General features: G+C 39.7%; 1 protein-coding gene across 3 annotated transcripts; it reads left to right on the top strand.

Annotated features, from left to right (window-relative positions):
• The first annotated feature begins 1,182 nt into the window (after window positions 1–1,182).
• On the top strand, window positions 1,183–23,394 carry ttc39a (tetratricopeptide repeat domain 39A). 3 transcript variants are annotated; one of them, XM_068707303.1, is made up of 21 exons: window positions 1,183–1,391; window positions 2,335–2,385; window positions 2,569–2,619; window positions 2,985–3,038; window positions 9,089–9,193; window positions 14,124–14,255; window positions 14,953–14,993; window positions 15,144–15,211; window positions 15,329–15,393; window positions 15,535–15,634; window positions 16,472–16,537; window positions 17,570–17,678; window positions 17,758–17,825; window positions 17,912–17,971; window positions 18,637–18,798; window positions 19,179–19,270; window positions 19,599–19,719; window positions 20,438–20,549; window positions 20,803–20,917; window positions 21,110–21,226; window positions 21,569–23,394. In XM_068707303.1, exons 1-21 carry the CDS (start codon window positions 1,348–1,350, stop codon window positions 21,681–21,683), a joined length of 1,848 nt encoding a protein of 615 aa, XP_068563404.1. In that variant the 5' UTR covers window positions 1,183–1,347; the 3' UTR covers window positions 21,684–23,394. The 3 variants fall into 3 exon arrangements, with proteins under 3 accessions (XP_068563404.1, XP_068563406.1, XP_068563407.1); XM_068707305.1 differs by lacking the exons at window positions 1,183–1,391; window positions 2,335–2,385; window positions 2,569–2,619; window positions 2,985–3,038 and adding an exon at window positions 5,052–5,390; XM_068707306.1 differs by lacking the exons at window positions 1,183–1,391; window positions 2,335–2,385; window positions 2,569–2,619; window positions 2,985–3,038 and adding an exon at window positions 7,050–7,071.

Raw genomic sequence — 23,394 nt, 5'->3', positions numbered from 1 at the left:
TCAAATATGATGCACCGTTATAGATTGAAATTACCCAACAGTACACAAATTTACAAAAATGAGCTCCACCATAACCAATAAAATTAAAATTATGCTTACAAGTAATAACGTATCAGTATTAATCATCCAATAACACATGATAATGTAACAGTCTCTTGTGCCACAGTACATTTTGCTGATAAAACAGGTACTTCTGCTTTTACTTCTTAAGATTCTTGATGCAGTACTTGGAATTTTACATTGTTTTATTTGTACTTTTACAAAAGTAAAGAATACAGAAATAGTATCAACTAACTATACTTGTTAATGTATTATATTTTTGAATTATTATGCATTCGTTTGGCATTTATGTTGCTGGCCTATGTGGAGTAAACCACAACTACTTTACATACATGTGCTGCTTCCTAGCTCAATATATTGCAACTCATCTTGTTTTATACAAGCTGAAGTTAGGAAGCTGAGGTTTTTAAAATCTTTTTCTGCTACGTAATTAGTTTTAGTAGAGTAAAAAGTACAATATTTCCCTCTAAAAAGTAGTGGAAACAGAAAGGAAAGTACCTAAAATGTGTACTTCACCACAGCTTTAGTAAATGTACATATATGCAATTAGAACCACCAGCATGCAGTCATGAAATGTGGTTGGAGTTGTATGTTTTCATGCAAAAGAATGCAGCATTAAAAGTTACCACAAATATTTCATAATAAAGCACATACTATCATGAAGATCCTTTGTTAATGTTTATATCGCTCTATTAAAGTGTACTTCAAAGTATACTTATTTTTTTTGCTAAAATAATTTATTCAAAAGCCCTTTATTGACATTGGAAACAGCAAAAAGTCACTGGAACTGTAGATGTTAAAATATAATGATTTATAACCCAGGCTGGCTTTAAAGTTAAAATACAGTATATAATTATAGTATTTAAAAAATAAATAAAACCGTCTAATTATAAGGCTTATGATGAGTAACTTTGAATTGTATATTTTTGGGGGCTTTATTTATAACAACGTGCTTTATATAATTAGCCACGTGTTTGTTTATGATTTTTGAAACTCACAGCGTGTAACTGCGCGTGTAACTGGACGGCTTTAGGACCATGACACCCGGACCTGCAGCAGCTACATGGCGGTGCATTGTAATAGGAAATTGATTATTGTGGCGATGACAGCAGTAACGCACCTTTCCACGTCAGGAAGGAGGAAGACGCACAGCAGCTGCCTTCACTTGAGAACTGAGCGTGATCTGCTCCTCTCTTCTCCCTCGTGTGTCTGTCCATCCATGCCCGCTGTGTAAACCCGCTCTGTTCCGGGATATTCTGCTCTTTCGCCGGACCTCAGAGCTGTGGGATGAGTTTTATTACCAACTGGAGACGCAGCGTGAAGAAAAATGAGTGAGTAGAAGGGAAAGGCTTCCGAGAATCTGTGCAAGTCCTGACCCTGTCGGTACTTGTCTGTTTTCAAAGTGCGGAAGAATTTAATCGCACTTACTTTATCTTTCATCTGAGATTGTTGTGTAATACACAACATGTTCAGGGCCCCTCATTGATCCTCTTCAGATCACACACACACACACACACACACACACACACACACACACACTTTCCTGTGATATGATCTGTGAAGTTCAGTCCTGTGTTTCTGTACTGTAGGACAGTAAAAACCTGCCACTGTTAATCATTCAGAAAGAACAAAAAGTTGGCCAACATCTAATAAGTTCATTGAAAAGTGAGTCTGACCACTGAGTGAAAAGGGGAAATGCTGTAGATACTGTACTGTCAAAGTTTGGTATCATGATCCATCAGCTGCTGTCATTAAGTCTTTGTTATGTACTCTGCTGCCAGTTTGCAGCCTGTTAGACAACATTACATTCATGATGTGGTCATGTAGGCTCAGTAGCAGTGTACCCAAAAGTGGTCACACAATTGATTTAAGAGGTCTCAGGGTGAAAAGTTGGACAGCCTTTTGACTTTTCCTAAAATTTACTTTTATCTTTTTTTCTTTACTGTATAGTTTTGCCTCTTCCAAACTTTGTCTAAACTTCTGGCATCATAAAAATCATAACAACAATGAGAAATACAGAACAAAATATGAGGAATAAACAGCTTCTATACATTTAGTCGAGTGTTACTGTGGACACATGTTGTGTCTTTTTATTCATCACATACTGTGTAGCTTCCCTACATTATGCTGGTAACAATTTACATTTAAACTGTCTGTACGAAACTCTTGAGTCCTCCTCGGATCTTCAGATCGGACTTCCAGTATCCTCCTCTTCTCACCGTGATGAGATCCATTCTTACGTTCTCTCTAAATTCACCTCTGACCTCTTCACAGGGACGCCGGTCAGGCACAGGACATCCATGACGGCCCGGACGCCTCAAACCAGTATGTTCACGTTGTGTGCACATATTATTATTCATCATTCGTAACAAAACAACAAACCCTGTGAGCTCACAGTGCTAATAAAACACTTATTAACAGTGTAATGATACATTTGAGTAGTTAGCGTGTTAGCTCCTACATACACGTTGTCATACATAGACTGACTTGTATTTTTTTTTTTTCCAGGTTGTCCATCATAAACAGTCCACAAATGGATCCCGTCATCACAGACTTCAGGTGTGTTGCTTTAAATTGAAAACCAATGAAGGACACAAAGAAAAGAAATCTGATAAAAGCATATTGTGGGTTACAGTTTCAAATGTTAGTGTGTTTTTTTAAAGTAACTGTTCTGAGCTTTCCCAGAATCCTCCCACAGCAGACCGATTTCACAGACATTTTCCCCAGAACTGTTAATATCAACAGAAATGTCCCCAACAAGTAGAAATAAGTAGCCTGGGAGTGTCCACCTATATCACTGTCTCTGTTTCTAGGGCTCTTGCGATCATGTTCCTCAAACAATAGCCGGCCTTTCAGCCGGTTTTTCATCCCATGAGATTTCCCTCTTTTCTCGAAACAGACTCGATTTTGTTCCTCTGTTTCAGGTTACAGCTTTCAGACAACAAAGATGCTCCGCAATCAACAAATCCTTCAAATGGGCAAGTGAACTCAGACTTATCATAAAGCAAGATTTAGATAGCAACACAAAGGGAAAAAATACTCTGAGAAACCTGCTGCTGTCCTGCTATTCGCAAAAAAATCTTTATCTATGTTCTTTACTCCTTTGCAATCCTGAATGAGAGTGAGCTGCTGTGAACAAAACGCACGTTACAGCTGACTTAAAGGACCTCTTGACATATTAGTGACGTGTTCGACGTATAAGTAATTCAGACGGAGAGAACCTGAGCATCATCTCTCAGCTCTCTCTCTCTCACGTTATGACTTGATGAAGGTGAATTAGTAGCTTATTATTTAATCCTACGTTCTCTGTCAAGGCACGCGAAGAAGCCTGACCATGTCTTAATTCATTCTGCATTATTTGAAATAGATACTTTCAATTTAAGACTAATTTTACCTCAATAAATTTGTTTTCAATGGTCATTACAACACTGTTGTACCGATACAAGTGTTAATAACAACACATATTTAGTATAATTTGTTATCTGGTGGTGCATAACAGCAATATTATTACATTTAGCCAAAAAAAAAGCAGAGATTGTTTGAAGCGGCCACATTTCCGGAGTCATAATCCTTGTTTTTCCAATCCAATTCTCCACCATGACGACAGCAGACGATTCAAATCTAATTATTTCCAGCTTTAACCCGTGACCGTCTGCGTTCCTCACAGCACACACACACGAGAGCGATGGAAGCAACAATTAAGCTTCTTTTATGCAGTCTTTAAAGATAGATGAATTTCCCTTCATGTTTCGGTGCTTTGCAGTCACATGAGCGTGATCTTTACGCTCTCTTGATGTTAACAGGGTTACTAATACGTGTGCTATAAAGCCATGCTGCTATACAGCTCATGTTTTCCTCTGGCTCCATGGAGAGGAATTATATATTCTATAAATCAGCAGAGGATTTCAGGTTTTGGATTTATATCATCTTGCAAGTGTCTTCCAGTTTAGAACAGAATTAATTAGATGATAAATAAATTAGTAAGTTGACAGAAAATGTATTATCATCAACTTATCACATTCACATTGTCATTAGAAGAGTAAAAGCTATGAAAATAGCCTAGAATTTGAAAACCCTTGAGCACAATGTTCATTGTATTGCCTAAAACAAGAGTCAAAAGGGCCGATTGAACACATTTGTTCACAGTGTTTACAGACGCTTTGTTCAAACCAATGTATTTATTCCTGTTCGGCACTTTTCCAAAGCATTATTGATCTTAGCACTTTTCTGACATTAGACCATCGAGCTTTTTCACAGCAGACATTTTGATTTGTCATAGTCGGAAACACGACAACGCCGTTCCTTTAAGTGTCTGTGAACTAACAGTGGCAGAGTTTTAAAAAAATGAAGCTAAACCCTATTAAATTATCAATCACACCTGTGATTTCCACGCTATGTCTTGTCAAAATAAATTTTTGAAAAAGGGCGTATTAGTCAAATGCTGGAACACATCTAAAGGTAGAGCGGTGAGCTGCAGTTTCTTGGGATCAAACACCCCAAGTCTTTGCACTGTGCCAATTTTTCATTCATGATTTCACATTAGGTCTTGTGCGTCCACAGTACTGCATCTATGTCTTCTATTTCTGGACTCTCTGGTCGCTGCAGTGTTTAGTCTCTGCCACTGCAGCAGACTGGACCGGCTGAGAGTCTCACTACGCACCAGCACTCCTTTCTTCTGTCTTTTAAACCTCGCGTTCCCTCTTTTAAACTTTTGTGAATGAATTACTTGTAACGTAAATTCTTATTATCTGTCACTCCGTCCTTCCTGATTCTTCTTCCTTTTGTTGTTTCACATCTTGTTTAAAAACCTTTAGGCCATGAATCGAAGGCCTTTAGCCCCGCCTCTGATTTTGCAATAACCAATCGGAGCACAGACTGCAGTGTGTAGAATGATGGTGATAATCAGAAGAGTAGGGACAGACCTTCTGTATGTTAACGTGTGTGTGTGTGCGTGTGTTAGAGGCAGCACAGATAGACTGTTTTCTACACTCATGTGTATGGTCATCCCAATCTGATTAAGATCTGCTGTTGCTGCTGCGTCCTTCCTCCTCCTCCTCCTCCTCCTCCTCCTCTCTACCTCCCTCCCTCCTTTATTCTTCCTTCTCTCTCTCTCCGTCTGTCTCTCTTTCACCCAACTGCCCTTCTGCTGCTGCTTCTGCTGTCGCTGCTGCTGCTGCAGACGTAGATCATCACACTGCTGGAAAGGCCTCAGGCTCACACTCAGTTTTCCAGCTCTCTCTGTCTATCTTTCATATACACACACAAACACACACACACACACACTTCCGCCAGATGAAAATGTCAGAAGAGGAAGAGACTCCGTCAAATGGGTAAGATACTTGCTGCGTGCTTGGTTGCCGGCAGTCATTCAGTTGGCCTCTGTCAGATGCTGTTCTGTGTTATGTGTGTGTTCTAGCTGTAACACTCAGGCATGTGGACAAACTCGCTTGTGTTGTTGTTGTAGAGGCAGCTCGGCTCTTTTGTGTCGCAGCTCAAAGACGTGAGAGACATCTTATACCAGCTGGAAGGTAGTGACAGCTCTGTGAACCGCAGCTGATAAACTAATGCTTCGTCACTCTTGGAGGAGTGAGAATGTGCGTACGTGTGTGTGTGTGTGTGTGTGCGTGTGTGCGTGTCTGCATTGTAGGTTTAACGAGCACATGCATGGGTGTGTATATAAATTGTGGTTGTGAGCTAATATATAAATATATAAAAAGTGTTTTTATTTGTTTGTGTGTGTGTGTGTGTTTTTATGTGGCTCGTTGGTAATGATCATCATTATGGAAGTTGTTCTCTCGAAAAATCACCCCAGAATTTCAGCTGACTTGAAGTTCAGTGAAGTTATTGGGACAATGCTGCTACACACATCCTGAATCCAGCAGACTCTCCTCATTGTGCTGAGGAGTTGTCTGAGGAGTTGTCTGCTGGTGTTGTCATGCCTTTTTTTTCTTTCAGATGATTGTCAATTATTCCCTTCATTTGGAGAACATTGTCCTGTAGGCGTACGGTGTCATAATCTTTGCTCACGGATTGAGAACTGGTTTCTTTTCCATGTCCTCAGGCCTCAGATTGTCTTCAGTCTTGTTTTCCTCTCTGTCAGAACCAGTTGAGTTAATTCCCAGCTATGAGGAAATGATGCACTGATTGTTCGTCAGCATAGTAACTCCTATTGGAGTTAATTACTGAGTTAATTATTAGCCCCTGCATAAGTTAAACAATTTGACAAACAGGGAGGTTGATTTTTTTCTGAGGTTAGATTCAACTTTATACATAAAGAGTAAAAGTACTGAGACAATAAAATGCACTGAGAATTGGAGCCCCAGTGTGTTCTTATGACAGTTTTCCTCAAATTACAATTTTAAAAATCACAATATACCGCCTTGCATACAGTAACGCAGTATATTGAATCATAACCCCTGTATCGTGATACATATCGTATCGCCAGATTCTTGACAATACACAACCACCAGACCATCGGGGAGAGGCAATGTGTGACGTGCACTTGCACACATGCTGCTTACAGCCAAATAAGTAAACAAACTCTCCATAATACCATAATCCCTTAAAAGTTATTGGCATGTATTATTTATGAGGTTATGCTTGCACTCTAACAGGAGATTAGACTCGAGCAAGTTGGGGCCTCATTGAGGTGAGGTTTTGCAATAACCACCAGGCGGTAACATCCGGTTCTGAAAAATGATCCTACTGGTTGTATAGAAGTCAATGACAAAAGGCCCCTACTTCTCACTTGATGTATTCGCTCACTCACCGCCGCTCCAGAGAAGGACAAGCTAACTAGCTAACTAGCCTGACATCCGACTCCAGAGCTGCGTACACTCACTGCTGCAACCACACTTTACGGCCTCACTGATGTGTGTTGTCATAATAACAGCTGATCATTTTCTTTTATTCTAGTCAAATGACCCTTGGATAACAGTTCAATGTCCATTCTACTCTTATTCTATTTCTATGAGTGAGGGTGAATGGATATAGTCAATGCAGAGTAAGCAGGTAGGTTTACAAGACAAACCTGATTGCTGTGCTTGATTGCACACATGGCTGACAGTCTTCTAGTTCTTCTGTAGGCTTGTTGTTTGAAGTAAAAGTGACCATTCATACGGAGAGAAGAAAAGCGTTTCGACACAGTTTAGGGAGCTCGGGTTGGATTGGTTGGATTAGTCAGAGCTCACTGGGGGAAGACATGTAATTTAGCATTATCCTTAAACACATACTCACATTATACACTATGCTTTAATAGCCTCCTGGCATTATTAATGTTTGTTTTATTAATCCCATTATGTCTCATTGTTTTATTGTTAGTAGGATAACATGACTGAATGTAAATTAAGTTTATTATTACAATGTGTATTGTGTGTTGTAATAGTATTAGTGCTCTTCTTTTAATGATATAGAATTTATTTTCTCATATCAACTTTGAGAATAAAACAATTTCCCATTATTGCGTATATTTTTCACTGTCAGCAGTTGTCATTGTAAATCTCGTGCTGTTATGAGGAAGCTCAGCTTGCTGCTGGTCATATGGTGAACACAGAAGTCACCCGCATGTCATTAGCCAGAGCTGCACCAGTGTGTGTGCTCCTTTATGGTGGTTTTGTGTGTGTGTGGGTGTGTTTGTGTCTTTGTGTGATAAGTGTATAGTTCCTCTGTGTTTCTAATGGGCAGGAATGTCTGGTGAATGCTGTCTGTTAGTCGCAGCAGGACGTACACATTAGTCTTAGTTTTGTTTGTTCAGTTCCTGCGCTCCTAACCTTCAGCATCGTTGTTTGCTGCAGACATCTGAAGGTACCACTGACTGACTGACTAACAGGGAATAATTGTCACGCTCATGTGATCAATACGGTGGCCTGGAAGCTCCAAGCGCAAAACCAAACTGCATTTGAAGATGAAACTAAATAGAAATCAGGTTCCTATTTCACAAAAAAACACACATCACTAACGTAAGAAACAAATGAACAACTCAAAAAAATATGCCACTTTTTCAAGAATTTCATGATACATATACATATGATAGACACGAATAGCAAATAAGTGAATCGGAAGAGAAATGTGTTTCAGATTTACCATCAGCGTCATTCATTCATTAATGTGTTTTTCACAGGCTGCGTGCTGTTCTCACAATGAAGTGAAGGAATGAAACACTTATTAAACAGATCCATTATCAGTGCAGCGAGTGAAGTGAAAGAGGAGGGAGCCTTGTGATGAAGGAGTGCATGATCAGTGTGGCCACATTATACAGTCGTCACGTGAGGACCATGTGCGCTGTGTAATGAACTCTTAATACGCAGCATCATCATCGACAATCATTTAGAGTAGTTCAGGCAGCTAACAACAGTGAGCTGAATTTACTAGAGACATAAATCATTTATGGCAGCAGCAACATCCGTTCTTCACAGTTAATAAAGAGGATGCAAAAACTACGCCCTGAGCATGTATTTCTATAATAGTGGATGACTTTTGAATAACTGTGATTTAAGCTCTGTAATGTGCAGTTTAGTACAGCAACACTAACAGCAAAGCACTCTATTGAGCCTGTTTGCTTGTCTGGCTCAGCCTGCCTGTGTTTCTGTTTCTCTTGTGATGTAGTAGAGGAGTAGAAAGGGTTCAGTAAAGGATGTAACTAAACAGAGCCTATATAAAGATCCCAGTCTCTGTTGTAGTTCAGTGCTTGGAGACAGTATTTGTTGTGAAAAAAATTAGAACAGGTTCACATATAGTGAGAGAGGCAGAGTAGTTTCATTTGAAACTAAATGTCCACTTAAAGACAGTTGCTTATTTCCCCAAGCTGTGAATTTGTACTGAACTTGAGTGACTTACTGAGCACTTGTCCAATACAAACACACTCAACAAGAGTATCATTTTTCAATAAAACAGATATTTCAAATGTATTTTTGTGCCACTTGAATTTTGCTCAATTTTGATATTTTAAGAAATCAGACTTGGCTCTGGTCAGACCTGTCGCTGGTTTCTGTTCTCATTCAGATGTTGTGTGTTTGTTTTGGTTCTGCAGGTGCTCAAGATCAGACCTGTCGCTGGCTCTGGAGGACTGCATGGTCGCCCTGGATCTGTTCCTCAGAAACGACTTTGAGGAGGCGCAGGCTCGGCTTAGATCCAGGTACGAGAACAACCTGAACCACGAGCTAATACAGCTGCTGTTCTCAGCATTGACCCACCTGGCATTGTGCTTGTAAAAGACAAACAGCTGATAATATGCATGCAAGCAACTGTATTTTTAGGTGTTTTTGCACCCTCAAGTGTTAGAAAGGGAAGATTTCCAACAGCAAATTGCCTTCACGTGCAATAATGCTTTTTTACAGGAGACATTTTGACGTATAGTCAAAACACGTGTAAATGATAGAACTAATGATGAGGTCCATTTAGCTGCTTCAGGCTCACTGTCACACTGTCATGGCTTACAGGGACGTCTGAACAGAACAGAGACATTGTGGCTATAACAAACAGACTCACAGAGCTGCTAACAAAGATATAGACTTCTAGTCCTGTTTTTACTTTTTACAGATGACCTCATCTCACTCAAAAGTTGAAATATTCAGATTTTAGGGCAAGGAAGTTTATTATAGAACATGCTTTAATGTCACAAACACTTCTGTTGCTTCTGTTTTGATGATGATTCAGCAAATGTGGTTGCTATTACTAAATTATCTTCCTCAGCTAATACATTCAATTGTTTGCCAGTGGGAGTCTGTGCTCCTAAAAGCATTTAGATCAATTTGACTCAATAAAATGTCCAAAACTGAGGAAAACCTCACTTTAAATGTTGTACGTTACAATTACTTTTTGATGCTTTGAGTTCCAATTTCAAATCAATACACAAGCAATAACCTTGAAATGTAAATACACAGTCCTGGGCACAGAAACAGAGATACTAGTGCTAACACCAGGGAGGGCTAAAGGAACTAGCTGCTGATGCTGCTGATTAGATTATTCCATGGCTGAAATTGTAAATTTGTAAAATTGTAAATGCTGCTTTGTGTTCACATGTCTCTCTCCGGGTTCACACCCCTCCTCCAGTTTTGTATTCCAACACTGTGTCATCAAGTTACTCCATTGTTCACCGTTCATTCTCCTCTCTAGTATCAGAAACTTTATCACATCTTCGATATTATTTTCCACCGTTTATGTACTCTCTGGGACTGCAGACCACTCCTTCGCCCCAGTTTCTTCTTTTCAGGGCCGGCTTACATGAAGAACAGCTTCCTGTCAACCTGCTCTTTTTTTATGACTAAGTATTATACGGATAGATTGACAGCCATTGTCAGTTTCCTGTTGTTGTTTTGGTGTGTATAGTGATGTAACTTCTTTGAATTTTGTAAGCTCAGACTCAGTTTTAGACACTTAGATTGCAATATTACATAAATACGCTTTTGCGACCTGTTGTCATAATCATAATATGTTTTGGTATTTATATCTGGATTTGTGAAATATTCCAACCTGGAGGGAAAATCTGTTTAAATCCAACACCTCTAGCTGCTGCCACTTGAGGATTGGCAGTCTGTCAGCTCAGCGGGCGACCTCATTTCTGTCTCGATAGTCCTCCCACAGCTCTCTGAGTGCTGTCTTGTGCTATCTCTGCCTCTCTCAGTCACTAAAGGTTCACCTGAACAAACAGAAGCTGTAAATATGATCATGTTTGTAGCTGTTTGAGCCCAGATGGTTGGATTTGACACATGCAGGAGGACAGTATGAGAGTCAGAAACCATTGCAGATTGAAACTTAAGAGATAAGGCACGTCTATCCTATAATAGTCAGGGCCTGCATGGTGATCTGGCCAGGTATTATTGTGTTGTGTTGTTTTACATTTGAATGCAGCACTTGAGCCAGGACTTTATTTTGTTTGGCTTTTTACAAAACCCAATTACACCCAATTGTTTTCCTGTTTGCTGCACAGAGAAGAGTTTTGTGAGGAGGGCGATGGCTTGAAGCATCAGACTTATGTAATATAGAGATACTCTTGAAGACTGGGGGAACATGCAGCCCTGAGGACGTGAAACACCGGCAGAACCTTCCCTCGTCAACATCAATGTTTGTCTGTGTTCTACTTTAGTCCATGTGTGCTTTTCAATTCTTTCCTCTTTCAATTTGCTTTCCCCTTCCTCCAGCTGTGAGTCTCCACAGAATGCACACACACACACACACACACACACACACACACACACACTGAAACTAAAATACTGGAGACACTCTTTCAGAGAGCTTTCATCATCTGTATGTACTTTCATCAATCTACTTTTACCCTCACACTCCTGTTTATGGTCACTGGCAGCTTATTCCAACATGCTCTGGGAGGAAGACAGCGTTAGCCATTACAGGTTTAATGCACTTACACTCACACCAATAGGTTTAAAGTCTTAAATTCTGGCCACAGGAGTGTTACTGTCGAAGTAAACTTACGACATTCAACCTGCAGTATTTCTAATGGGAAAATATCTTAGAATTGTTTTTCGGGGAGTCAATCAATCAACTGTCATTATGGGGATGATTATCATGATAAAATGTGTCAATTTATATATTTTGGAATATTGAGGGGTGTTGAATCTTCAGATCGCCTTGTTTTTTTTTGACATGTTGATTTGAATTGCTCATTTGCAAGAGAGAGGGGTGCCTGTAGTTCAGCTGGTAGATTGTATGAGCCATTTAAGGCGAGGTTGGTAGTTACCCCCATGCACAAGTGTCTTTGAGCAAGACACTGATTCACTGAAACAGAAATTGCACCCAATACCTTATGTGGAGATGTAAGCTGGGGTATTATAAACTGTCTCACAGAACTATTGAACAATGTCTGTGAAAAGAATCAACAATCGAAAGTGTACGTAAAATGCTGTATTCTCTTGTGGGATGATTTAAAGTTTTTTAAGTGCAGTGTTGCAGTTTTAAAGTGTATATTTGCTTTAATATATCTGACCAGAGATTGTGTAGTCTGAGCTATTGTCCATGTATCAGAATCACTGCCAGTGATCATACCACACATTATAGTCCTATAAGCAGGCCCTCTCTTTAAATTGCTACTCTCTGATAGGGTACAGATATTTAAGGCTCAGGCTTTAAGTTTCTCCTCCTCTGAGTCGTAGCCAAGGAGCCACTGCAGACTCAACTTTGTAGAAACATGCCTGCTAGGTAGGAGGTATCCAACAGCAGGCTTAGTTTCATTTGCTAGCTCTCTGTACAAACATGTATACATTCTTAATCTCCCATTATTCCTACCGTCCTGCCCCATTCCTCACAGCCCTAGCAGGGAGTGGAAGCAGGAGGTGTACTGTAGAAGTATGACATACCCTCTGTATACAATACAGCAACTGACCGAGGCGATAGATGAGCTGTGCCCTTCTATGACTGTTTCATGTCACATTTTCAGAAAAGATTTCACTATTTTTCAAACGTTCATATCAAATTTTAGAACATAGCTGCTGATTTCGGCAACTTTTACACTGAAAACAATTATGTATTGTGACAGAAATAAACAGTTTTGGACGTAGTGACACTCCTGCCTTAACCCCACTTTCTTTCTTTTAAAGTTTTTTGGGGGGCTTTTCTGCTTTATTTTGATAGCGAGAGTGACAGACAGGAAAGCCATGGGAGGGAGAGGGGATGACATGCAGCAAAGGCCCCAGGCCAGACTTCATTCAGGGCCACTGCAATAAGGGACTCAGCCAGTGAGCCACCAGGGCACCCCCATCACTTCCTGATTGTTACTAACATGTGCAGAACTGACAACCTGCGTTTCTTGTAGGAAGTACAAGACAACTGTTCCCTTGCATCATGGAAAGTTATGGTGAAAATATGTGGGACGCCCGGCGTCAGTGCTGTCAGACTGGTTAGGACCTTTGTATCCCTGAACCTTAGGTGAAGCTGATTGGAAAATATCTGAGTGCTACTGTGAAATATTTGGAATTCTCAGCCACTTTTAGCACAGCTACAAGCAATTCAATTCAACCTCACTGCTCCATCTTAAAAAGTTTCTCAGCTTGAGTTTGGGCTGTCGTCTTGCATAAGCATGACGCAATGGAAAGGAAAGGCAGGCAAATCTCTCTGCTTCTACCTCCGCCTTCTCTGACTCTCTGCTGTGTGCTTACTGCTTGTAAGTTGATTCTTGTTCACTGATTGCTGACTTGATTAGAATGAAAACTATTGATTCCCTCAGGTGAAGAGTTGAAGCTCAGAACTCTTCTCTCTGTATACTATTAAAACCCTGATTTATCGCTGCAGTTTTATGACCCTGTCAGACTAAAAACTACATGCATTATACAACTTTCACGTTTGTCTTTTTTCTCTTAAGCAAATATATGTAAAAGTAAAGTGAAAGAGCAACACGTCGGTGTGTCTTTGTGCTCTTTTTCCATGGGTTGAAAAATATGTTGGAGCTCAAAGTGACAGAGGCTGGTCACATGAGTCTGTCTGAGGTGAATAGCAGTGAAATGTTAGTGATGCAGACCGACAGCATTCTTCTCGAACACACCTCTGCCTTTATGTTTTACTTACATTATTCTGCCTTTCCTTTGTGTGTGTTTGTGCGTGTGAGTACTTCTACAATACACAGCTACATACAGAGGGCTATTTAAACCACCCATGTTCGTCCACAGGGACCCCTAAAATCAATACAAAATGAAAGTTACTTGTAGGAGAAGTCATTTCTTCCTATACTGGCTTAAAACTGGAACATCAAGCTCTTTTAACTGGAACAACAAGTACATCTACTGGGAAAAATGTGTGAGGCATCCAACACTTTTACTCCTCCTTCATCTCTTTAAACCTGCAAGACACAGGTTAAACACAGGGTGTGACGTGACATGCAACGACAACTGCAGGTATAAATAGACAATTAATTGTTTTTCTTTCATCGTGTGTAGTGATGTGGCTTAAGTCCTCCATGTATTCAATCACATATCCGTCTTGTTCGATCTCTATAATCAAACAAAAGGTTTTTCTCACCTCTTCGTCATCTCTTTCAGCACACTCGGGCTGATCGTTTGACATCTTTAACTTCCTCTTGCACTATAAAAAAACCTTGTGTTTTGTCTTTTCAACAGAACCAAAGACAGCATGTACCACGCTCTGACCTATGCCACCATCCTGGAGATGCAGGCCATGATGACATTTGACCCTCAACACATCCAGACTGCAGGAAACACCATGAAAGAGGCCCAGGCCATCTGTCAGCGGTGAGACTTCTCCACAACACTGGAGTGTAATAATGCCCCAATGACCAGCTGATAAACTGTGACAGGGTTGTTTTTTTACTTCCTCTCCAGTCAGCTGCAGAAGTGAATTTTGTCTCTTGAAAGCCATTCGTACCAGAGTCAAAGCCAGTTTAGTTCCAAACAAAAAAGTTAGATTTTTGAAGATACATCTCATTCATTTTTAGTAATAAAAACTGATAAGAGTAACGTTGCTCAAACATTTAGACATTAAGACACACAACACACTAGCAACGTTGTACCAAAACCAGAGAACATGCTGAGATCATCCAGACTCACTGGCTGAAGGAATGTCACAAATGTTTGACAATTACTCCTGGAGCCGCTATGAGAATCTGTCATGACTCAGTGCTGGACTAATGATACATCTCAACACCCACTCTTCTTCAGACCAACACTGATCCGAGGTCAGAGCTGCAGTTTTCCTTTTAAATGTTGTGACTGTTTATAGGAGATTTAATGCACGGTCAGCACCTTGTTGTAACTTCACCCGGCAGCAGCTCAGCATCCTGTGATTACTGGAAAGAGGCTGAGTCACTGATTTGCATAGAAATAAGATAAGGCTTGCGCTGTGCTGCTGAAAAACATTCCTGAAGATTTTCAGCGGAACCGGCCCACTAAACACTCATGATGGTTTTGTATTTTGTGCTTCTTCAATCAGGCAACGCAAGAAGTCGAGCTTCTCCAAGAACTTCACAGAAGGTCAGTAAAGTCCTGTGCTGACGGGATGAGTCCAATGTGTCACCGGAATTCATTAGAACAGATGGTGCATGTGTTTGTGTGTTTGTATACATGTGTGTTTGGCCATTGCTCGAACTCGAGATAACTGTGACATAATCTTTTTCTCCTCAGAGGAGCTTCACGCTGAAGTTTGCTACGCTGAGTGTCTCCTGCAGAGGGCAGCACTCACCTTCCTTCAGGTCAGGATAACACAGATAGGCTGCCACTGAATCTGACACCTTTGATGTGTTCATGTTTGTTTAAACTCCTTCTCTTGCTTCTTCTCCTTCTCTTACCTCTCCTGCTCTCTTGTTCAGGATGAAAACATGATCAGTTTCATCAAAGGGGGAATCAAAGTCAGGAACAGCTACCAGACATACAAGTGAGAATCTAAAGTCCAGCATATTATTTTGTTCTCATCCTGTCGTGCTGTCCTGGCTGACCTTTTTTCTCTCTCCCCCATCACCTTGTAAAGCCCTGCAGTTTCCCTTCTTAATCTGCTGCTTTTATCTTTACCCCACAGAGAGCTTCACACAATCCTCCAGTCTTCTGGATACTCTCACGGTGAGAACCACGGCCATTTTGAGGGTGGCGTTAAACTGGGAGTCGGAGCCTTTAATCTAGTAAGTTGAAGGCTGAATGTTTGCATTTGTTATCATACATGAGAAAAGAAAAAGTAGATTGCATCATGAATTGTGGGACACAGGTCAAAATATGAATATATAGCGAGATCAGCTAAAATTTAACAAGCAGACAAGCAGTGTGTTTCGCGTTTAGTGACTGTGGCTAAGTGGAGAGCAGGGCCGTCCTTCAATCAGAGGATCGGCGGTTGGATCCCTGGCTTCGTTAGTCACATGTCAATGTGTCCTTGAGCAAGACACTTAACCCCAAATTGCTCCCGTAGCTGTGCCTACAGTAGATAGATACTGAATTGAATTGTAAGTCGATTTCCACGTGTTCTTGTTGTTGTTAGATAGATAGATAGATAGATAGATAGATAGATAGATAGATAGATAGATAGATAGATAGATAGTAACTTTATTGATCCCGCGAGGGGAAATTATTTAGTTGCAAGCAGCAATAGGATACAGAAAAAAAAATAAAAATGCACATTTCAATACACAATATATACAATTATAATAACAGAGTAAAGATATTATATAAAAAATGCACACTATATACACAATGAATAGAATAACAGAATCATTTTAAATCAACTGAATAAACAGTAGTGCAAAGGTTTAACCAACACCTGTTCCAGCTGTTCCACTTATTTGCAGTAGAAATAGGTTGGTAGACATCTGTAATTACTGTACAACCTGTGGCCCTTTTACAGTATGTTTATGAAAGTCAAGATCATTTCTTCAGAGACCACTGCTGTTCTAATGACAAAGAAAGGATGAGGACTCTGTAATCCTGCTGCTGACCTTTCAATTGCACTGCTTGTCTACTTCCTGCAGATGATTTCCATGTTGCCCACGCGGACGCTCAAGCTGATGGAGTTTGTCGGTTTCACTGGTAATAAGGTGAGCTCTGCTGACATGTGAGCGCCATTTATGGCTGAAAGAAGGAGCAGCGGGCAGGACTGAGTGTGTAATGGGTCGAGTCAGAGATGTTTGACAGGAAAGGAATTGTTCAGTGATGTGGGAAGTGCTGGGTCTTTGCTGTTAACAATGAGAAGTGCATGTGGAAGGTGTAAATTGTAGCTGTAATTTCAGCTTCACTGGCACATTGATTCACAGTAAATCTTTCCTGTTAGTGGTGGTGAAACTCATATGACTAGTGCTGAGTTGACGGCGCTGAACCCAATACGTTTAGTGGAATGAAACGTTTACCACTTGATATGTGAATGGCTTAGATATTGCTTTGATCGTTGTGACTTATGACTGCACCATTTCTCTGGATCACAACTTCCTTTTATTCATTGTTGAGCTAAAATAAATGTTTTAATTTGTCTTATATAGCCACCAAACAAAATAATCTGAAAAGTGATGTTATTCAGCATTTAGGTCCAAATATCGCTTGGGTATTATTCTCATATATATATATATATATATATATATATATATATATATATATATATATATATATATATATATATATAGACATATATACATATATATACGTCTATATATATATATATAGACATATATACATAGACATATATACGTATATATGTATATATATATATATATATATATATATATATATATATATATATATATATATATATATATATATATATATATATATATATACACATATATATATATATGTATATTCGCATATTTTGCAGAAAAGCCTATCTGTGGCATATGATCTTAGTTCAGATTGGATGTAAAAGTACTCTGGTACACAAGCAGCTTCTGCTTATCCTTCAGCACAAACTTAATAAGTAAACTATACTATATAGTTCTTGCCTCTGTAATTTTGCTGCACAGAAAAGGTCTTCAAATTGCATGGTGTTTGCAGCTTTCACCAGCAGATCTTCCCTGAAATGATGCAAAATTCAAACAACTCTTGTTTGCACGTCTGTGTGTGTGTGTTTGTTCATGCAGGAGTTTGGTCTTCAGCAGCTTCTGGAGGGCTCCGCAGAAAACACGCTCAGGTCCTTTCTTTGTAACATGCTGCTGCTCTGCTATCACACCTTCATGAGCTTCATACTTGGTGAGACACACATGCGGCTGCAACCAACCTCAAAAACAGGCAAAGATCTTAACTGCTTTTGTTCTGTTTTGTCTCGCAGGCACTGGAGAAGGAGATGTTGAAGATGCAGAGAAACTGTTGCAGCCATATCTCCAAAAATATCCTCAGGTTTGCCCGAATTAAACAAACAATAAAAAAAAATCCTGCATAGTTGGAATTGTTGCCAAACATACTGTGGCTGGTGTTCTTCCTAGGGATCCATCTTCTTGTTCTTCGCTGGTCGAATAGAAGAGATCAAAGGCAACCTGGATGCTGTGAGTGCTCGTCATTTCTGCACACAAACAAAACAATACACATTCAGCACTGCACATCTCATGTATTATCTCATGTTTTAGTTTTAAATGCATCTTGCATTACAAATGTATTGACGTTTGTTAGCCTCTATTTGAATTTAAGTGGAAGAGTCTGTAAAAGGATGTGGTATCTTTTTACTGAGAACTGTTTTCATTGTGAGTCTACCTTCCTGGAAGACTATGCTACAGCAAACCCCGCTCTTTTGCAATTATCTATTGCCATCTTTTGGTCATGATAATTGTCCACACGCATTTCACAAATACTTAATGAATGGTGCATTTGGTTGCATTTGGCTTCATCTTGCAAAGGAAACTTTGTAGGGTCGATCACACACAAAAACATGTTTGTGTCCTGCTTTGCATTTAAAAATGTCAGTTTAATATGTAGAAACATTTGCTACTGCTACAACGTTTCTACTGGATTACATACAATATGTATATTAAAAGAGTGTCTTATTCCAATGTTTGAGTTGATGAATTCACATCTAGCAGGGACCACATTTTCCCCTTGCTAAACAAACAAGTGCAAGAATAATATAAAATGAAAAGAATCACCTTCCACATTCTAATACTGTATGGCTATAACAGTATTCACACTGAATGCTTTGTGGTTTGTCTTTTTACAGGCTATCAAGCGTTTTGAGGAGTGCTGCGAGGTCCAGCACCAGTGGAAGCAGTTCCACCACATGTGTTACTGGGAGCTGATGTGGTGCTTCACATACAAGAGGCACTGGAAGATGGCCTACTTCTACGCAGACCTGCTCAGCAAGGAGAACACTTGGTCCAAGGTGGGCCACCGTGGTGTGGGATATAAACAGAAATGTGTTCTAGTGGGACACTTAAGTTCTAAGTCAGTCTCTCTCTCTCTCGCAGCAATAATATACAAAGCAAAATACAATTCAATGTATGTTTGTGATAGTGTAAAAGAAACTGAATTACATTTTGTACTATTTAGAGAGACAGAAAGCCTTCTTAGCAGCTTGTAGTGATTTGTCATATTATTATTATTATGATATACAATAAATGTCTTAAAATCAAACTAAAGACTTGTACAAGCCTGGCCTGTCTCTCTAAATTCTACACAGTCATAGTTTTTTTTTCCTCTCCTTATCTCATTTATAAGGGAAAGATGGAATTGCAGTAGTAACCTCTTCTTTCCTTCCTTCAGGCTACTTATGCGTATATGAAAGCAGCATACCTCAGCATGCTGACTCCGGATGATTGCCTAACCTTCGGGGAGACTGCGTTCACTCTGTTCAGGTGTGAGCTAAGAGCTTAGGCGCTACTGAAAATACTTGCAGCAACCACAGTGAAATAGAGACGATTCACTGTGACAGCTATACAATTATATCTGTGATACCATCTCTTCTTCTGGGAAAAGGCTGTTTTTGGTATGAATATGTTCATAAATGTTTTACAAGTGTTTTATTGATGGTAGTCCAGCATCAAAAATGCTCCACCAATTGAACATTTGATTGGACCTCAAGCATTTTCAAGCAGGTATATAATAACTTGTGGAAAGCTAACTATATGTCAAATATATTCTCCATAATACTGATATGTATGTGTGTACTTTATTATAATTCAGGCAGGTCCCAGGGCTGAAGCAGAAGATAGCGGGGAAATCTTTACCAACTGAGAAGTTTGCTATCAGGAAAGCCCGTCGGTACCTTGCAGAAAACCCAATTCCTCTCCCCGCTCCTCCACTGGTCAGTACTGGACGAGGCTATTTGCCACATCGCACCGCTTTACTTGTAGCATGACTGGATGTTTACACAGAAACTACAGTGTGTACATTGTTTCTTTGAAGTAAGTGGATCAAAAAAATATCAGTGAAATTTTTGTTGTTTTGTTTCACAAAGGCTTTGTCCTATAACAAGCTCTGTCAACCTCATGCTGAAATTTGCATACTGGATGTTTCAATCAGGAGGGACCCACCAGCCCCTCCTGATTCAGGCTGTATAAATAGCTGTTATATTGTATAAAACCTGCTATCCACAAAGTCAGCAGACAAAAGCAGCGGGGCGACGAGTTAAAGAGGAAACTCTGTGCTCACAAAACCAGTGTTAGGAGGTATAACATTTGTTCTGTTTTACAGAGATTTCAGCCTGTAACAAAGGCTGTGGAAGGTTGACAGAGAACAATGCTCAATGACTGTATGAAATAGATAAACCCAGTAAACCTAACACTATGAGCAAAGGTGGAGACCTCTAACATTGTGTCTAACAGGTTATTGTACCGTAAGCATTTATAAAAGCTCCAACTGTGCTCATCGAACTAGTGTTACAAGAATAACCTTTGTTTAAGTCAAATTCATAAAGAGAGCTGAGCTTTGTCAAAGCGAAAATACTTTTTAATGTTTACCTCTATCAATGACAATGATCTGATTCTGACGTTGTACGTTTTATTCGTATTTGTGTTGTCTAGGAGATGATGTACATCTGGAACGGCTACACAGTCATTGGGAAACACAAAGACCTGACCGAAGGCATGCTGAAAACACTGAGCGAGGCTCAAGCGAAACTCGACAGCACCCCAAGTATGAGCAATGATTTACTAGAACCAAGAGGATCATTGTAATGAATTAAAAATTCTCATTTTACTTTCTGTTGATATTAATTTGCTAACATGAATTGCCTTTATATTAGATGCTATACTGATGCTACGTTTACTGTGTGCGTGTCAGAGAATTATATAATCTGTAGATATAATCCTTTTGAATGTTTGTCCAGAATTACTGTACTTTTTTTTGGTAATCTGTTTTGTAATCTGTGCTGTTGCTTGTCTGTCAGGGTCGGAGTTCACCGTAGACGACCAGTGTCTGCTGAGCCTCTTGAAGGGACTGTGTCTCAAACACCTGGGGCATCAAGAGGAAGCCGAACACTACTTTACGCTCGTCCTCTGCAAGTAAGCCTCTCTCTGTAATGTGCACAGACATGTACTGTATATGCAGCTCAACCAAACCAGAAAACAGATCCTCTGATGATAAAAGGCGGTTCTGTTTTAAAAAAACAAAACTGCACAACAGTTGAAGGGCATCTTATTTTCTACTGGCTTCACCTCCATACTGTGACCACTGTGTTTTAACATTATCCGCAGTGAGTCTCAGATCAAGTACGACCACTACCTGGTTCCTAATGCCCTGCTGGAACATGGCCTGCTGTGTCTGGAGCAAGGCAAGAAAGCTGAAGCTATCAGACTCCTAGAAACCGCAAAGTAAGTCTATCAACCAGCAAAACGTATTCAAATCATCTCTGCTCGTAAAGAAGCTTTTTGAATCAAAGATTCTCCACTTTTTCACACGGTGTAAAAGTGTTGACTTTTGTTTGTGATGACTGTAATGTAATGTGTTGACTATTATTTTTAAAATTAAAAATGCCACAACAATTATTCTTTGTGGTTTTCAATAAATCTTACAATGAGTGTTTGAATAAATGACAAGGTTTGCTTTTACCTGATCATAAACCCTCCTTGAGATTAATTTCATGTAAAATAAAGAATTAGATTGAGATTTACCCCTGGGGCTATTTTTAAATGATTTTGTTTGCTCTGTTTCAGGCAAAATTACAAGCACTACTCGATGGAATCACGGACACACTTCCGTATTCAGGCTGCTCTGCACAAGGCCAAGGGCGAAGGGGAGAACGGCATCCATGTTCCCTCCAGCCCATAACAGACAGAGGAGGGCACACTAGAGCAGAGACATCTTTCTCTGATTGTAGTCCCACAATTTTACACTCAGCCCAACTCAGCCCCGCCCATTCAGACTGGTGATTTGTTTTTATTTTCATCAGAAGGGTAAAAGAAGATGGATGCTTGTTTTCCTCATGTGTGTTGCCCTTTCGGGCGATTGCAACTCTGTGCGGCCCTGACTGGATAAGGCAGGTTTGCTACGTCCTCTTTCAGAGATATATATTATGTTTTGAGAAATGTGACTATATTTATGAAACAGTACTTCTAGTAGGCTTGATTGTCTAGCACAGTGCCCACCCATAAGGGGTGCACAAGAGTAGGAAACAAAGTGACATTGGTGTAGTTATACTGCAGATTGCCTCCACTACTACCCCAGGATAAAAATGTGCCCAGTTAAGGGTGGTGTCCCAAATACCCCTCATATAAATTACCGACACTAACTAAGCTCTCCCACCTCTTTTAATATAATTTAAAGATTATTGATGAAATGACTTGAGTAGATGGGAGAATATGTGTTTGACATCAGGTACATATCATATCATCAGACTATGAGATTGTGGAACAGTTAGATATTTGATCAAAACCAATATGACCTAAATAGATTATTTATACGTTGGATTCACTTTAACACTCTATAAACTGTGGTTCATTGCGTTTCTCAGAGTGAATGAACATTTTTTTGTTTATTTTTTCCTTTCCTTGAAATCTATTGAAATATTTCAAATTTCTTCATGTGGAATTTTTTATGTCTATAATTAAATTTGCAATCCTGTCGTATTTGCAGTCACAAGTAATGGCTTTTGCACAGAGCTTTGTAAATCAGCCAGCCGTCAAGAGAATCAGAGTCAAAGAATCAGAGTTGCAGTGAGAGTTGGTCTTTACATTTATATATTGTAAATGGCACCTTTTACATGAATTGTCCCGTTTTAAGAGGACAGATGAATGTGTCTTTTAGAAAGGCAGACTCCCTCCTTTTCTCCTCCTGGCTTGTGGGACAGGCTCCAACAGTACTTGAGCTTGAACAAATAGGCCATTCATGCCGAGCAGCGAAGGACTGCGTGCTTGTCCGCCTGTTGCATCTTTAGTGAGTGAAGAAGCTCTGAATGGGAACCACCACAGTCTTCCTGCTTTGTGAATGTCCTCTGCTGCTCCTGTATCTGCCATGCTTGACTACAACCACCTATTAAGGGACATGGACATCATAACCACGCTCAAATAATAATCTGTAAATGAACAAACACGTGTAATGATTGATGATAAGACAGAAAGGGGTCACCTCTAATCGTGTTGGTGCCAAGGGCTGTGTCTAAAACCTGAAAACTCAGATGGTGTCTCAAGTGTTGGAATAAGAGCACTGCTGATTTATTCATGATTAGATGAAGGTTTGGGATTCAATACGATGACTAGAAGTCAGTTTAAATTTTTTAATGGTGAAGGAAATGTACTTTCAATATAGTTTTAACAGCTCTCCTGAATATTTAGGTAACAAATTATATTTAACTTACTGATAATTGATTCAACTTATTTTTCTTTTTTCAATTTAGTTTTGCAGATATAGCTGAAAGAAATTACAATCAGCGTATTTTATTGGGCACGGCTACTACTGAGCAGAATGACATTCCTGTACATACTGAATGTTTCTATTGTAATTTAAGATGATATGATGATGAGCAACTAAAAAACAAATCACA

The sequence above is a fragment of the Cebidichthys violaceus genome, unplaced genomic scaffold (genome assembly GCF_023349555.1).
Source record: "Cebidichthys violaceus isolate CVI_PGR_0920_01 unplaced genomic scaffold, fCebVio1.0.p SCAF_13, whole genome shotgun sequence".
NCBI lineage: Eukaryota > Metazoa > Chordata > Actinopteri > Perciformes > Stichaeidae > Cebidichthys > Cebidichthys violaceus.
The sequence above is the reverse complement of the archived record's forward strand: the minus strand, read 5'-3'. Positions and strand labels throughout refer to the sequence as shown.